The 15,910-nt window shown below is 37.2% G+C and overlaps 1 protein-coding gene across 2 annotated transcripts; it reads left to right on the plus strand.

Moving 5' to 3' along the window:
- The first annotated feature begins 1,518 nt into the window (after positions 1-1,518).
- On the plus strand, positions 1,519-14,860 carry LOC100694688 (T-cell differentiation antigen CD6). Of its 2 annotated transcripts, XM_005452828.4 has the most exons (13): positions 1,519-1,676; positions 2,438-2,515; positions 4,390-4,671; positions 7,848-8,165; positions 9,160-9,474; positions 10,187-10,249; positions 10,403-10,546; positions 11,653-11,766; positions 11,944-12,066; positions 12,315-12,386; positions 13,331-13,504; positions 13,948-14,046; positions 14,130-14,860. In XM_005452828.4, the coding sequence occupies exons 1-13, from the start codon at positions 1,625-1,627 to the stop codon at positions 14,165-14,167; spliced, it is 1,872 nt and encodes a 623-aa protein (XP_005452885.1). In that variant the 5' UTR covers positions 1,519-1,624; the 3' UTR covers positions 14,168-14,860. The 2 variants fall into 2 exon arrangements, with proteins under 2 accessions (XP_005452885.1, XP_003447254.2); XM_003447206.5 differs by lacking the exon at positions 11,944-12,066.
- The last annotated feature ends 1,050 nt before the right edge of the window (positions 14,861-15,910 follow it).

Below are 15,910 nucleotides of genomic sequence, written 5' to 3' on the forward strand. Positions count from 1 at the left end.
CTACATAAATACATCTAACAATAGAAAAACAACACTGCTAGAAAGTATCACATGCACTTATGGGAGGCTTCATTTGGTAGAGTTTATTTGTTTGCCTTAAGTTTTCATGACTTCGATTTTACAAGGCGCTGGAAACATTTCACAGAGATTTGGGTAGGCTGTGTTAAACACATCAGTTGATACTAAAGGGTCCAAGTCTGCCGTGAAAAAAACCCACCACACCATTACACCACCCGCATCTATGCTTTTATGTTGTTTATGGCAAATTCTGTATCTGATTATTGCAGCAGAAATCAAGAAATTATTTTTTCAATCTTGTGCTACTCAGTGTTGAGTAGTCTGTGTGAAATGTAGCCTCAGTTTCCTGTTCGTAGCTGACAAAATGTCACTCAGTGCTGCTGTAGCCCATCTGCTTTGAGGTACTACACGATGTGGGTTCAGAGATTCTCATCGGCCTATCTTTGTTTTAGCAAGTAATTATTTTAGTTACTGTTGCCCTTCTATCAACTTGAAGCAGTCTGGCCATTCTTGTCTGACAAGATATTTTCACGCAGAGAACTGCTGCTCACTGTAAATGTTCTCTTCTTTGGACTATATAGCCCATCTGGCATCAACAACCAGTGATCAAAATCACTCAAATCAGACTTCTTCCTCATTCTGATGCTCAGTTCATGCTCAGTTTTTTACCTTGTCTACATGTCTAAATGCATTGAGTTGCCACCACGCAACTGACTGACTTGTGTTAGTGAGCAGTTGAAAGGGTGTAATAAGGTTTGTATCTTATGTCTTATTTCAGTGTGTGGAGTCTTAGAGTTGTCATCTGTCATTTAAGAGGAAACTAAAACTGCCCTTGAAGACGTTTAATTTTATTGGACGTGAGGCAATGTCACCTCCCACTGGTTAGAGACAGAATTAGGTCAGTGGTAGAGCTAGAAAACACTTCTGAGATTTTAGCTTTAATGTGATCGCAGTGTTAAGACGAAATAATGTTCTCATGAATTATGTTGTTTTCATCCAACATATAAAACTAAACTGAACTGCAGAAACATGCAAATATAAATATATTTATTTTCTGTGTAGAGAAAATGCATACATCATAGACTTATTACTAAGAAATCACTGACATGTTTATGTGTTTAACATAGAAAGGTTCAGCTCTCTTTCTGCTCTTAGGCCTCATAAAATGCACAGAACTGCGATCTCTGCATCAAACTGTTAAATCATTTACCGTTATTATAGGAAACGGTATTATAGGAAACAGACCTACGAATTTCCTCAATACCTACAATAAGAAAGAAAAAAATTAGAAACCATCCATCCATCCATTCAAATAATTAAAAATGTAATATAACAATAAAAAATATTTAAAAAATATATATTGGAAAAAAATATATGACAAAGGTTGTACAGCTGTTTGTACAAAAGCTGAAGTACCACAAAGGCTTCACTTCCCTCTGTGAAGCAGCAACTAGGAAGTTTTAGGGTACCACCACGGGATCAACAGAGGAAACCACATTGACAGACTCACTATATTTGAGCTAGACGTCTGAGTAGCTCCGGGTTTCTGCTTTGAGCTCGTACAGTGTAGAAGGTATTTCTCTCTCTCTCTCTCTCTTTCAACAGAATGAAGCTGCTGAAATTCATCTTAATCATCCACGTGAACTTTTTTTGTCAAGGTAATGTTTACAGTTTTTTTTTTAAATTTAATGCTTTGTTCTCACAAACAGAGTAGAACTTTTGTGAAATCAGCATAAAATGAAATGATACTATTATCTATCCTTTGTATTATTTAAAATATATATTAACTGGTCTCATGTACATACAGGCTGTTATCTCAAATGTTACGTTAAAGAAATGAAGTTAGTGCTGTTGGTAAAGTCCAACGATATAGACCCTTTTTTCTATTTTGCTGCTGTTGTTGTAAAACTATTGTTAACTTGACAGTTTATTGATAAATACTTTAGCTTATTTATGTCAGATCCTAATTTTGTCTTTGTGGAGAACTTTTCCTTGTAAAAATAGACTGAAAATAACATGATTGGTATCAAGATGAAAAGCAAATCTCGATATTTCATGTATATTTTAGTTTTTTGTACCCTATTATTTAGCCTTTATTTAAACTTTCCACTAGTACTTTAGTGCAATGAGCACGCCATTTTAAACCTTCAATTTAGGTGCTTGGGCAGGAAAGATTAAATGGAAATCAGAACTAAAGGCAGTCTCTTAGAAAAGTAAGTGAAAAATGTGGAGGAGAGATTAGTTGTAGTTTCTTATCACCCAATTCAGTATAATTGCTCAGAAAACGGTGACACATCGTTTAGCTGTTACTCTTTGCAGTACATGTGGTTTAAAAGCAGAGTTTGATGGAGGAGGTTTCCAACTAGATGCTCACTCTGTTTCTGATTCCTTAAGAGTTTTTTTCCTTTCTTGATTTCAGCTTTGAAAAATGGAACCACTGAAAACGACCCGTCTGATGTCCGTGTGAGTGCAGAGGGAAATAACACAAAAATCAGCAGTAAGTGGGATCTTTCCTTTCTGTTTTCCGCATAGCTTATAACCCTGCAGGATCATGTCTCGCTCTCTTTTTCACCTTTGTACAAAAACACAGTTATACCAGAATATTTTGTCCAGAATCAGGATAAGCACTCTACTCAGAGGCAGTATGAATGTTTCATCGGCACAGGAAGTGGGGGTGACCTGCTTGTAAAACCCATCTTGGTGAATTTTGCAGGTGCAAATCAAACAGTGAGCTAAGAACACGCACTCCCACGCTAACTCGGCTTTGCCTTGCAAGCACAGTTTCTTGCTGTTTTGTGTCTGTGTGTGGCTTTTAGTTCAGCTGCATCCTGAATAACACATTTTTGCCCCAAAAATACTTTAGTGCATACAGTTTACATTCACAAGCATTCAAAACAAAAGTAGAAGCTGTAATGGTGCTTAAAAAATACTGGAATGTCTGATGAAAAAATAGGGATTAAAAATTAATAAATATATAAACTGTGTTAAAAGTGAAGTGGTAAAATATATAAACAGGACTATTGTTAAGGGATTTTCGTATTGCTTGTACTGTTGACAGAACACATACACACAGGAAATGTGTGGCCGGGGACTTTCAAGATGCAGCAGGGTGCATCTTGAAAGAAGGGTCCCTGGTGGCCAGAAATACAGTGTGTTACTCTAGATAAAGGTTGTGAGGTTAATCTCAGCTCTGTGATAGTTAGTGTGCGGCTCCAACGTGTAAACATTGCAAAGACGTATGCACATAACCACAATCCTGCACAGAGATAAAAGGGGGAACAAGTTTGAGTTTTTTTCTCAAGGGAAATGTGGCACCTAAATCTAAAATTAAAAAAAATTAACAGCTAAAGAAAAATACCCCCAGCGGAAGCATTCTCTGTAAAGTTATAGTGTAAAACTAGCAAAGTGGATCAGATATTGTGAAGGTTGTTAAAAATGTATGTCAGAAGGGACACATTTTTAGATAAAGATCATAAGAGATGTCACATTTAAAAAAGACAAAAAGTAAAAGTGAGATGTTAGTTTTAAAGAGTAGCAAGATTCAGTTTGGTGGTTTTTAATGTTGTCGAAATGATCGCGTTTATGTGTCAACCACACCAACGTGTCCCAGAAAAAACCTCAGTTCTTGGTCAAGTAACCACTCGATTAGTGTGTGGTTAGATGTGTCTGTTGTGGTGTTATAAGTAACATGTTATATCATGGTCACTTTAGCTAGACCAGAGAGCACTAAAAACAGCAAAGCCAAAAAATGTGGAAAAATAACTAATATACTACGATACAGTTTTTGTTTTGATATTTTAGAAAGTCTTTTCCTTTGGTCTCATACTTTGCCATAAACTGAAGTAATGTTGTTTTATTTATTTATTTTTTTAAACACAGATTCTGTGGCAGGTTAAATGTACTGTACACTAAATTGGATCTGTTGAGCCTTTTGTTTTATTCTGTTATATGTATGCTGTTACAATGGTGGATAGTCATATTAAACAGGGTTTTGAATAATGAGGTCAGCAGGCCAGTTTTTCTATCTGATGTCAGAGAGAACACATATTCTTAATATGATCATTTAGATACATCAGCCTCTCTCACTCCCTGTTCCAACATTTTATTACTAATGGTAAAGCCAATAAGAAGAAACTTGGCTTAAAGCTAAAACAGCTAAAGCAGGATGATCCGTGTGGAGTAATCTATGTGATCTTTGTCCCTTTTCATCTGTGTTAACTCAAATTAAAAACAAATATTTGTTGATGTTTCCAGGCTGTCAGACACAGACAACCTGAAGAAAAAAATGGTATTTTTGCAGTGTGCTATCATGGTTGTTTTAATGAAATCACCAAATAAATTGGTCTAATTCCTATTTCTGTGTGTCCTCAGATGACCCTTACGTCTACTCTCTTGGTAAAAAATGCAAGTGGACACTCAGGGTGCCTAGGAACAGGAGCAGTGACATAATGGCGCTCACAGATGACTCTGTGAATGGGTTGTCTGAACAGATCTGTCAGGATCTTAAATGCGGCAGCGTCTATTCTATTAATAAAACCAGCTCACCTGACGACATCACCTGCTTTCAAAACTGTTCATACCAACACGGACGTTTGGAGAACTGTTCACTGAGTGTTGGAAGTTCCTGCAGTGTGATCCATGAAGTGGTTTGTGGTAAGACTTTTCTTTAATGTCAGCAATCAGAAAAATCTAATCAATTATATAATTGGTAATGTATATAGACGCTGTATTAGTTTACATCAAATTTCCGGTTCAGTCTTCTTTGATTGAACGTTCACAGTTGTAAAGCATCAGCTGATATTAAATTGTTCTGCGTTCAAGATGGATGTAGCCAATCAGGATGCTAACATAGTCACACAGATTTCACACAACATCTGGACTTTTGTTTCATCAGTCAGCGAACGCAGTGTTCAGACTAAAACTTATGCAATTAAATATTAAGAAAACTAGAAAGTTGAGGTCAGATGTTTGTTACCATGGACATGAATATCATGCACCTCAAATAGGTGCTTTTGTAGCCATTAGCAAGCCTCTGGTATAACTGTGGCTGGATATTTGACCACTCTTCTCGGCAGAAATGGCAGAGTTAATTTAAATTGGTTGGTTTTCTGGACATACTTTCAAACATAGTCCAAAATTTTTAACGGGGTTGAGGTCAGGGCTTATGAAAGGCTGCTGGAGAAGCTTCGTGTTAGCCTGCTTAATCCATTTAAAAACCAGTTGTGTGTTTGGGATCAGCTGCAAATTTCATCCTGCACCTGAACTAATTAGCCTCTGAGGGTAAGAGTTTGGTTCTTCTTCCAGATCGTGGCAAAACGGTGACATAAACAAATAACTTGGACTGACCTACAATTGTTTGAAATGATGATCTTGGAATCTGCAGTTTTGTGTGGATTAAAGAAAATCCAAAATAAACTCAAACTTGTTTTTTAAAGTCATAAAGAATAGTTCAAAATAATCACTAAAAGCATCCATATGCATCCATCATATCCATGATGGATGCATGTGAGAGTCTGACCACAACTGTGTATATTAGACTATCACAGTAACTATAAGAAGAAAAGTGGATTTTTTTTGGTTGCTTTCACGTGGAGGCACATGTTTCTTCGGGGCATGAAGAGACAAACGGAGCTCTCCAGTCATTTCTTCTACTTTTCTTCTACTTACTGAAATATTATCTTGTTATGCCACTGAATAAATACTAACTAATACAAACACTGAGACACAGTTATTATTATTATTAGCAACAAAGATTGCTATGTAGACAATGCGGTCTACATAGCAAGAAACTTGCTAACTGGAATTGCACAGAAGTATACTGTGTTACTGCAAGGCTGGATTTGCAGTAGGGGCGTTAAAAATATTGTGCTGTTAAATATTTCAGACAAACAGGACTTTTTGCATTTGTTGAGGAATTTGCTCTTGCTGCTGTGAGATGTCTGTTTGGTTGTTTTTGAGATAACATCAAGAATTCTGAGCATCATGTCAGATATAAATCTGAGCATTTAGAAGGAACTGAACTTCTTTGTCATAACTCTGACTTTGATGTTGAACACTACAGACGAAAAAAACTGTCATTCTCGGAAAAATATTTACATTCATGTTTTCTGGGGGCACCATGACCTGTCCCTGGGGCAGTAACCCGCCATTGCACCCTTACAGATCTGTGGGAGGACACTAGAGCACCCGGAGAAAAACAAAGATTAGGCGAGGTTGGAAACTAGATGTTTTTTTTCTCATACGACAAATTTCCAAAACCGACATAGAATGAAACTCCTTGGAACGTATGAGATGTCTTTCATTTAACCTATACACATAAACAGGAAAACCTCAAAATCTAAAAATGGAAGGAATATTTTATCAATTTTTTATCAATATTTTTTTTAAAAGAAAGGGAATTTTCATGTATTTTAATATAACCCCCCCCCCCCCCCTCCACACACACACACACACACACATTTTATGGACCATCAGTTCAAAAACAGGCGATGAACAGTCTGAGATATCTTAAAAATAACTGGGGACTATTTTTATGTTTATCTGAATTTCAGGAGTGTGACCACATGTCATACATGCCCTTTCCTGTCTATAAATGACTTCCTGCCCTGCACGCTGGGTTATTCTCACCTCCTCCTGTCTGCACCGGCGTCGGGAAGCCATCACTAATTCTCACTGAAACCTTCCCCCATATGCAGCAGCAGGCCTAATTTTTTATCCGTCATCCATCCGTCATCGTCTTTCAGTAAACGCTGGTTAATCATGTTTGAGGTGTGGAAGCTGGTAGGGAAACAGTATGTGTTAATATTACAGATCACAGTGGCTCTACCCAAGTACTAAACCTTTACATGTAGAGTTTTTGGAACTGAGCAACTACAATATTTTACTTTTATAATTTATAACATATAGCTGAGATCTAGAAATATATTTTAACTTTCAGTCTCCACCTCACTTGGAACAGCAGGGCGTTTTATTGAAAAATAAAAAATAAAAAATGGTTTTAGCAATCATGAAGTGACCTGTTGCTTAGTGAAATCCTGCTATGAAGCCTCGAGCATTGTGTTTTCAGACTGAATGTGACGAGCGACCTCACTGTGAAATCTCTACACCCCGGATATTCCTTCCTTCTGATCAAAATTTAAAAAATGACTCCAACCCAAAACAAGTTATTGAAACTGTAAAGCAATCTGAAAAGGGTTAACTGAGGTCACAGAGCAAGGCAACCCAGGAGATTTGCCTCCTGCTGGATGTTACAAAATAATGCAGGTTTAACACACTTCCAGGATGTCTTTCAGTCCCTTAGACTGTCTATAACTGAATCAAAAGGGACAGAAATTGATCCTTATAATACCCATTTCTGACCCACAGTCACTCCGTGGGTTTAACTCTGTGACGCGTATAGGCCTATGCTAATAAATAAGGGACACTGTCTAAGGGTTTAACCAATTAACCTCAAGAAAGGTACGATAGAGTGATTACCTGCTTGTTTTTACCCAAAATTAAAGGAGTAAAAATTCATAACCTTGTGTGTTTCCTTAACAGTGACTCTGAATTAGCCTCAGGCAGAAATAACTGAGCACTAACCTTTAGATGTAAGGATTTAAGAAACCAAAAATCATAAAGAGCTGTGATTTTTAAGCAATGAGAATTCATAGTGGAAGACATTTCTCAGGGTTTGATTGGTGACTGTCAAATCTGACTGTAATAATTTCAGTTAACACCATCAGTTCATAGGAATTCCATCTTGATCACCAGACTGCGCTGTTAGGTTGATTATTTTCATGAGTAACAATGATGAGAGCATAATAATAATGACAGCGTATCATCCTCAGCACACCAGCTTGTGCGGCTGGCAGGAGGGACAGACCGCTGTGCTGGACGAGTGGAAGTATGGAAAAATCGGCAGTGGGGCACCGTGTGTGACGACGACTGGGACCTGAATGATGCTCACGTGGTGTGCGCCCAGCTCGGCTGTGGTTACGCCCTCAATGTGACGGGCCAGGCCGGCTTATTTCCCCCGGGGAAAGGACCCATCTACCTGGACGATCTGAACTGTACGGGCAAAGAGGAGAACCTGTGGAGCTGCCCGGCTACACAGGAGGAGGATCAAGACTGTGGACATAAAGAGGACGCTGGTGTCGTGTGCTCAGGTCGAGTTCAAAAAAGTTTATTCATACACGCAGAAATCAGAAAATTTACTCTGAAAATTGAATGTTATTAACAAAATGACACTGAGTATGAAAGTTTATTCTTGGAGCTTAAAAAGACGCAAAAAAACATCTTAAAGTTTTTCATTGTTTCTCCTAAAAGGTAAGTTATATATAACTAAACTGCGTTCTAATTTATGTTTCAATGAAATGTGATCTTCACTACGAAAAAATGATCAGGAAAGATACCAAAAATGATTGATTTGAGTGATGAGTAGCAAAGAAACATAACTCAGGAGAAACATCTCTCTTGATGGTTCCTTGAGAATCTTGTTTTTGTATGGGCGCTTTAACCTTTAAGGAGACAGGACGCCATAGTCTGTACAAAAGTATCTGTGCCTGAAATTCCACACGCCTATTCTTCTCAGCATGCTTTTCTCAGTTTTGCTCACAGTATGAAGTTTACAAAGACGTCAAAATGCTTTACCATATCGGTCAACTTTCAGTCGAACCTTTGTGACACAATAAAAAGAAAAAAAAAAGAGTCAAAGCAGTCTAAAATTTTGTTGATTTATTATATATCACCAGCTCAGTAGCATACAATTATTCAGTCACTTTTCCAGTGTAAATACAATATATAATACAAAGTTTCCAGCATGGAACTGAAACATAAAGACTTCTTTATCCTCTGGGCCCCACAGATAGATGTGTAAAATTTCAGCCGTGGCCAGTGGGGGACTAAACGTGACTGTACTTTAAACGTGACTGTACTTACATATGAAAAAAGTCTTAATGGCATATAAAATTTTATAGAGTTTTGTTAACTGAACAAATTGCAGTTAATTATGTATGTCATATGTTTAAAAAAACAAAAACCTCAAAGTCATTATCCTTAGCAGTGGTTTACCAGCTGATTTACTTGCATTATTTTTTTCGGGATGTTTTATGCCATTTTGCTCCAGTAGTTTTACACCTTGTGACCTTTGTGTCTCTGCAGAGATGCGAGGCCTCAGACTGACTGGAGGTATGGACCGCTGCTCTGGTAAACTGGAGGTCCATCGTAACGGCAGCTGGTGGATGGTGTGTGATAACTGCTGGAATGAGATGATGGCTTCCATTGTGTGTTCCATGCTGGGCTGTGGTGATAAGGTGGAACAGTACAGCCGGTTTAATCCTCCTCTCACCCACAACAACGGCACACTGTTTTACTATAATTGCAAATCACCCAATCAGAGTCTGTGGGAGTGCAAGGAATACATAAATCATCGGTTCCTGTGTAAAGACTCAAAAGCTTCTGGTGTCATCTGTAATGGTAAGAGACACAGTTTGGTGTTTTTATTTGTTATATACTTGTTAAACAAACAACACCCAAACAAAAGGAGGAATCAATGAGTGTGAATTTTATTAATTTATTTATTCATCAGCAACTCTTTGAAAAGGACTTCTTTGCACATATTAAAGGCATCAGATATTCAGGATAGAAACAAACATCTGGATTTAATCTAGCCAATAATTATCATTTAATACATTTTAAGGTGGAATTTTGTTAAGACACTCAAATTTTTTAAAAATAAATTTCCCCAACTGGTCGCAGCAGATGGCTGCCCCCTTTTGAGCCTGGGTCTGTCGGAGGTTTCTCTCCCACTGTTGATAAATAAATGTCGTCAAGTGCTTGCTCACAGGGTTGATTGTTGAAATTTTCTCTGTTGGGTCTTTATCATACAATAAATATGTAAATAAATTTGAATTGAAATTTTATTGTAATTAACCAATGTCTTTCTGTCTGTGACTTAAATAATTACGTGTTTGAAGTGCTTTTATTCTTGCGCCTACATATTTATTTATTCATTTAACAGTTGTTGATTGCAGTGAGTTGTCCTCTGAGGAGTTTCTGTTCAACAGTTACGGAATCACATAAAATGTAGTCGTAGCGTAAATAAAATTCACATCCAGGTGAAACCAGGTGATCATATAGTCCTCAGATTTCTCCGTTTTGTTGAACAGATTATATTTTTGTTCTGCAGGTTCTCTGGGGTTTCCTAACGCTACCACGGTTAATCCAACTGTAACACCTCAATGGACAACTGGTAAATATTTACAGTTTTATTTTATGAAAAAGTACTTAAATTATTCTTTTAAGTATTATTCTCAGTACCAGTTTCTTAAACGTCACGGTTAGTCTTGATCCATAATCAGAAAGTGAAGTATTTGTTCTGTTTGTTTCTTTTCTGTGCATCCAGCCGATGGAACCACAGCCGCTGTTGCTGCTGCAGATTTGCCTTTTGCGTCTCTGCCGCTTCTCTCCACCATCTCCCTGTCCATCCTGCTCCTCGTGATTGTCATCACAAACACGGTGCTCTGCTGCCATTACAGGAGAAAACACGGTAGGTTCAGATTTTATTAGATAAATAGATGATATTTTATGGTCCTTTTTTATTTTAAGTAATTTTAATAATTATTTTAGGTTATATTGTCTGTAATGATGGAAATACTAACGTTCAGTTTATTTTTACAGTTTTCTTTTTTTTTTTTTTTTTTTTTTTTTTTTTTTTTACAGTTTTCATTAAAAATCTCTTCCATCAGTTTTTAAAAATATGCTTATTTTTCCAAGTAAGTTTTATAGGTAGATGTTATTTAACATTTTATATTTCACTTGATGAAATCAATGAGGGTGAAACATCCTGCACTTCTGAATGATCTCACCGATTCACAGCTCCTATTTATTCTAACAGTGTAATGTTTTTTTTTAGTTAGTATCTGTTTTAGTACAGACAGGAAGCAGGTGGATATAGACAGATAAAAGATGACGTATTTTACAACAAAAACATAACCTTAATTTAAAATGAAAACCCCATATTAAGACATGTTCATAAAAACAACAACATCTAGAATATTTTCATGACATCCAGCTTATCCACAACATTTAGGAAGTAGTGGGAGACGTCAAATTCCTAAAAGATTTACAAAATTAATTTAACGTACTAGATTGTGAAGAAGCTGCAGGCTTACCTTGACTTTGAAAGAAATTAATCTGAAGTTGGTAGGATGAAGAAGGCACACATTTAAAAATATGTTTTACCCAGCTTCTTCCTAACACGGGGAGATGCCATTAGTAGAACACACTTAGAAGGTAGCATATATTATTTTGGATTTCTAACCATTTTCTACTGCAAATCCAAGGCACTTTAAAGCCATACACTCACTGTAAATCCCTCAGAAAGTAAGGCCTTAAGATAAGAAACATTGAAGGGCTTCCTGGAATCTGAAGTTTTTATAATTTTAAGATGCTGCAATATAAAAGTGCAGAATACAGAAATTAGTACCCTGACATTATACAGCAAAATGTTAAAGAAAATCAAAATATTTAAGTACATTAAAGTTTGAACTATTTAATCTATTTTATTACATTAAGCATTCAGGTTGGCGCTGCGCTGCAGGGCCTCTAAATGTCATACGCTAATGTTCCACGTCTTGTTTTATATGTGCACAGCTTTCTTACTGCAGCAGACGCGCAGCAGCCCACGAACTCCATCTGGTCAAAGCAACAACTATCACGAGGCTGTTAATCTCATCAAAGTCACCGCCAACCCGGCGGAGACTGATGGTCAGTGGTCGAACAATTCAACATGTTGAACACTAACACAGCTTTTTTCTTTCTTTAACCCTGCAGGCATATCTATCTATCCATTTATCTATTTAATAGACGTGCACGGTAGTGAGGAAGTTGCAGATTTCATCTCATCAAATTGTTTAATCTTTTTTGTGTGTTTGTCTCAAAAAGTCCCCTCCAATCCCAGGCTTCTTTGGACCCAGCTTAGTAGTGCTGACAGCACGTCAGTAGATACAGACTATGAGCAGTATGACCCAAGCATTGACCCGTCTGTCAATTTATCCACCTTTCGGAGTGAGCCACGTTCTTTTATTTTTCCTCTGCATTTATGTGTCGTTTCTCAGCCGTTGCTTCTTTGTCTCACAGTGTTTCTGCATTTTGCGGTTGAAGCTGCTCTGTCTATCTGCATGTCTGTGTGTGTGTGTGTGTGTGTGTGTGTGTGTGTGTGAGCAGATCATGCTGTTTTGCACTGAATGTTTGCAGGATGCTCTGTGATTAAAATATTGCATTGTGTGCATCGTGTCACCTTTTTTAAAATCCAGATTCTCAGCGATACAGAACAGACGTTAATCCTTTGATGAGGCCTTCAGGTCTTGAGAGCCTTTGTGAAGAAGGTGAGTCACAGCTCGTTTGCAAAGTTGTAACACTTTGCAAAACTCAAGCAAAAGGCATCGTTCCCATTAGAAACTACCGCTGTGACAACAATCTGTAAATGGAAGAGGAACACTGAGTTTCACTTTTAACCAAAAACAAGACACAGAAAACATAAAGAACAAACAGTGGGTACAAAATAATCATCATCATGATAAATCTTTATTTCAGTCGATAAAAAATAAAATCACATAAAACACAAGAAACAAAATAAAAAGATAAAATACACTTTCCCACAAATCAGATTCCCACATATAGACAGTTATACAAGTGTCCTGAAAACTTAAAGGTCCACAACGATGTAACTATCCAAAGAAATCTATACACAAGATTTCTTTCTAAAAATTGACCTGTATTGACATTAGAGGCTACAAACATCGCATTTACCCTGAGACAACCTGGTTTCTTCAGTGATAACCTTGTAGGGTCATTAAAAGTTACGTGAAGTTTCTGCTTTTCTGTAGTTCATCCAGTGTGCCGTATACAGTGAATGAACAGTTTACTCTAAAGATGCAAAGTGTACAGTCACTAAATTTGCATAACAGGATGTTTGCTTGTGCATAGATAAGCATGCATTGCCTATAAACATCATCATCATCGTTTGTTCTGTCATAAGTTGCGCAAGATATTTGACCTAATTACAGAGGAGGTTATTATTTCACAGTTTAAAGTCTTGGTGAGCAAGTCATAAGAGAACGAGGTCATCCACATACAGAATATTGTACATTGTACAACTCTGTTAGGACTAAATTAAATATCTTGTTTCTAAATGGATCTAAATGTAGGACATCTTTTTTTATGTGTTCCTTAGAAACCCCCCAATAAGAAATCACACGTACAGACAGTTCTTGTTTGTGTCTTAGCTGTGCTACTTCTAATTTCTTAATTTTGTGTTTTATTTTTTTAGGTCCTCAGCCCTCAAATACAATGACAGAAGCCTTTCCAAGCTGTAATGGTGCCTCGACATATCCTCAGTATGCCAGAGTGTCAAAGATCTCAGTGGACTCATTTGAGTCGTCCAGCACCTCCTCCGGTGAATGCTATGAAAACTTGCCCAAAGACTACGTCAACGTGACGCCTGGTTAGTTCGCTTCACTCCCCTCAGTCCTTTTTTTTGCCAACTAAATATTGTGGAATATTCTTGTTTGTTTCCTTGTTGGGAGCTGGATGAAGATGAATGTGGTCATGCCTGTAGGTCAGCTTATTTTCTCAACTTTGCTCTTTCTCTCTTCCAGATAGACTCCATGTTTTTTTTTAATTCAATTTTTGATATAATTAGGGAAAGAGTTGTAGTTTAAGTGTTATAAAAATAAAAAAAAAAGTCCTGGGATTATTCTAGCTTTTTAAAAAAAATTATTATTGTTGTGTGATATAAAATTCAAGAAAGAAGAAGAAAGGCTGATAGTCATGTTTCAGTTCTTCGAGGGTAAATAAATAAAAGCTGTAAGTCCATCTCAGACTGTCTGAAATACTTTTTATTCAATTAAAAAAAAGATAAAGACTGAAAAGCTTTTGCCGTTTCAGATCCTCTACCATTGGAGTCGTTTGTTGGTCCTTCTGATGCTTCAAAATTCCCATATGGTCCTTTTCACTCAGGACAAACCTCAAACCTGCAGAGTTCAGGTAAATCTCAATAAACAGACCTTCAGCTGTGGAGGAATAAAATGTAAAACATTTACTAATCTCTCTGAATGTTTGATGATTAGATGAAGATGAACTCTACTCGCCTGTGAGCCCCGACTGAAACTCTGCGTCTGAGGATGACTGCACAGCAAACCGAGGGTGTGGGAGAGTGTGAAGTCGTTTTCGTAAAGGAAAGACATCCTGTAAGATCAAGAAAATGTAAGACGCTTACTGCGATCAATGCTGGGATGTTCAATGTGATTGATTAGCTTTTTAAAGCAAGTTTAATTTTTGTACACAAATGCAAAGCAAAGGCTGGAAGTCTGGAAGGCACAAAATGAATATGTGTTCTGTGAATGTAGCAGAAGGAATTGTAATATAGAAACAGATGACAAATTAAAAAGGAAAACCCAAACTTCTCTAATGCTGTTGGGGGGATTTTGCTGCCAGTATTTAAATCCTCTTTTGCTCTTACACCAAAATGCCACTGCACGCTTATCCTATAGTTAACCATATCCACACCAGTGGTAATGGTCTCCCCCTGGGTGTCCATGCTCTAACTCCTATGACCTATGAGCATGATCTCATCCCTGTTGAACTCCTATGGCAGATTATGGTTTGACATGTTAGACATCGCCTTTAAAATAATTAAAAAGCCATATTAGGATTTTTTTTTTTAAAATAAAGCCCTCCAACAGCAGCACAACACCACACTGAGACACTTTACTCGGGTTTTCTTTGAAATTGTCACCTGTCTGTGTCTGTTTTGTGTTGTTTATTAAAAGATTTGTAATATTACAATGTATTAAGTTAATACATGTTTGTCGCATTTATTTCTTTGGAGATAGGCACGAAAATCTTCTGACCACCAGCATAATTTCAACAACTGTTATGAGCACAACATAGCCAAAAATATGTGGACATCCAAACATTGCCTAAATAATACACTTATAAAAAACCACAGACCTTAATGTGGACCTATCATGGGTTTCCTTATTTTATTGTGTTATATACACTGTTACAAGGCATAGAGTATTTAAATATAGTTAAATACTCTATGAACAAGTGAGCCTTCAGAACAAAATGCTTATTTTCAGTTTTTCCTCTTCTTGGATCTGCACAATGTCAGTGACAATGGATATTACTGATATGGTCAATTCAGGCGAACAGGTCCAGCAGTTTGACCCTTCTGTTTCCTGGAGGCAGCCAATCAGAAGAAGTATGGCAGCTTGTTTCAGACAGAGGATGAAATAGTGGACCAATGCCCAGTGGAAGATAAATAGGGATTGTTTCAAACTGTGAGTCAACCAAAGCAATCTCAGTAGGTTAGCCACTAAAGCTGGGCCATAAAGCAAGGAAATAATATTTATGTGGCACTAATTCTGTTTATCTCGGGTGTGTTAGGGTTAGGGGTTAGACAAGCTATTCCACGTCTAACTGAAAACATGAATCACTCTGAAACAGGAAAAAGCTTAACTGAACTCCCACAAAGCTGCAGTACAATTACTTACATTAAAGGATCACAAGTCTTTGTCTGTCCATATTTTGGCTACTCACGTGCTATTGTTTGCCACTCATCTTCCATGTAAACAGTGTAATCAATATTGAGATCAACCACAAGGTGGCACTACAGGCTTGTAAGTAACTTGTTTAATTAATGTCTTGTCCTGGAAATCATTAAAAAAAAACTTATTAAAGTATAAAATGTTTTCTAAAGCAAAATATCCAGGCTGCTGCTCTTTATGACAAAAACCTGACAAACATCTATCGGTGCTCTTTGAGGGAGATGGGGGGGAACTCTGGATCCCGATGGGGCCAATGTAAACTATCAGTGTGATTTGAAACCAGACCTGGAAGGCTTGTT

Source organism: Oreochromis niloticus, linkage group LG22 (assembly GCF_001858045.2).
Source record: "Oreochromis niloticus isolate F11D_XX linkage group LG22, O_niloticus_UMD_NMBU, whole genome shotgun sequence".
Taxonomy (NCBI): domain Eukaryota; kingdom Metazoa; phylum Chordata; class Actinopteri; order Cichliformes; family Cichlidae; genus Oreochromis; species Oreochromis niloticus.

What these genes read in the sequence shown, in the direction of transcription:
- LOC100694688 (XM_005452828.4), top strand. Translation starts at nt 1,625, where the DNA reads ATGAAGCTGCTGAAATTCATCTTAATCATCCACGTGAACTTTTTTTGT. An exon ending in CGTGAACTTTTTTTGTCAAG is followed by an intron (nt 1,677 to 2,437) that starts GTAATGTTTACA and finishes TCTTGATTTCAG; the next exon opens with CTTTGAAAAATGGAACCACT. An exon ending in CTACGTCAACGTGACGCCTG is followed by an intron (nt 13,505 to 13,947) that starts GTTAGTTCGCTT and finishes TTGCCGTTTCAG; the next exon opens with ATCCTCTACCATTGGAGTCG.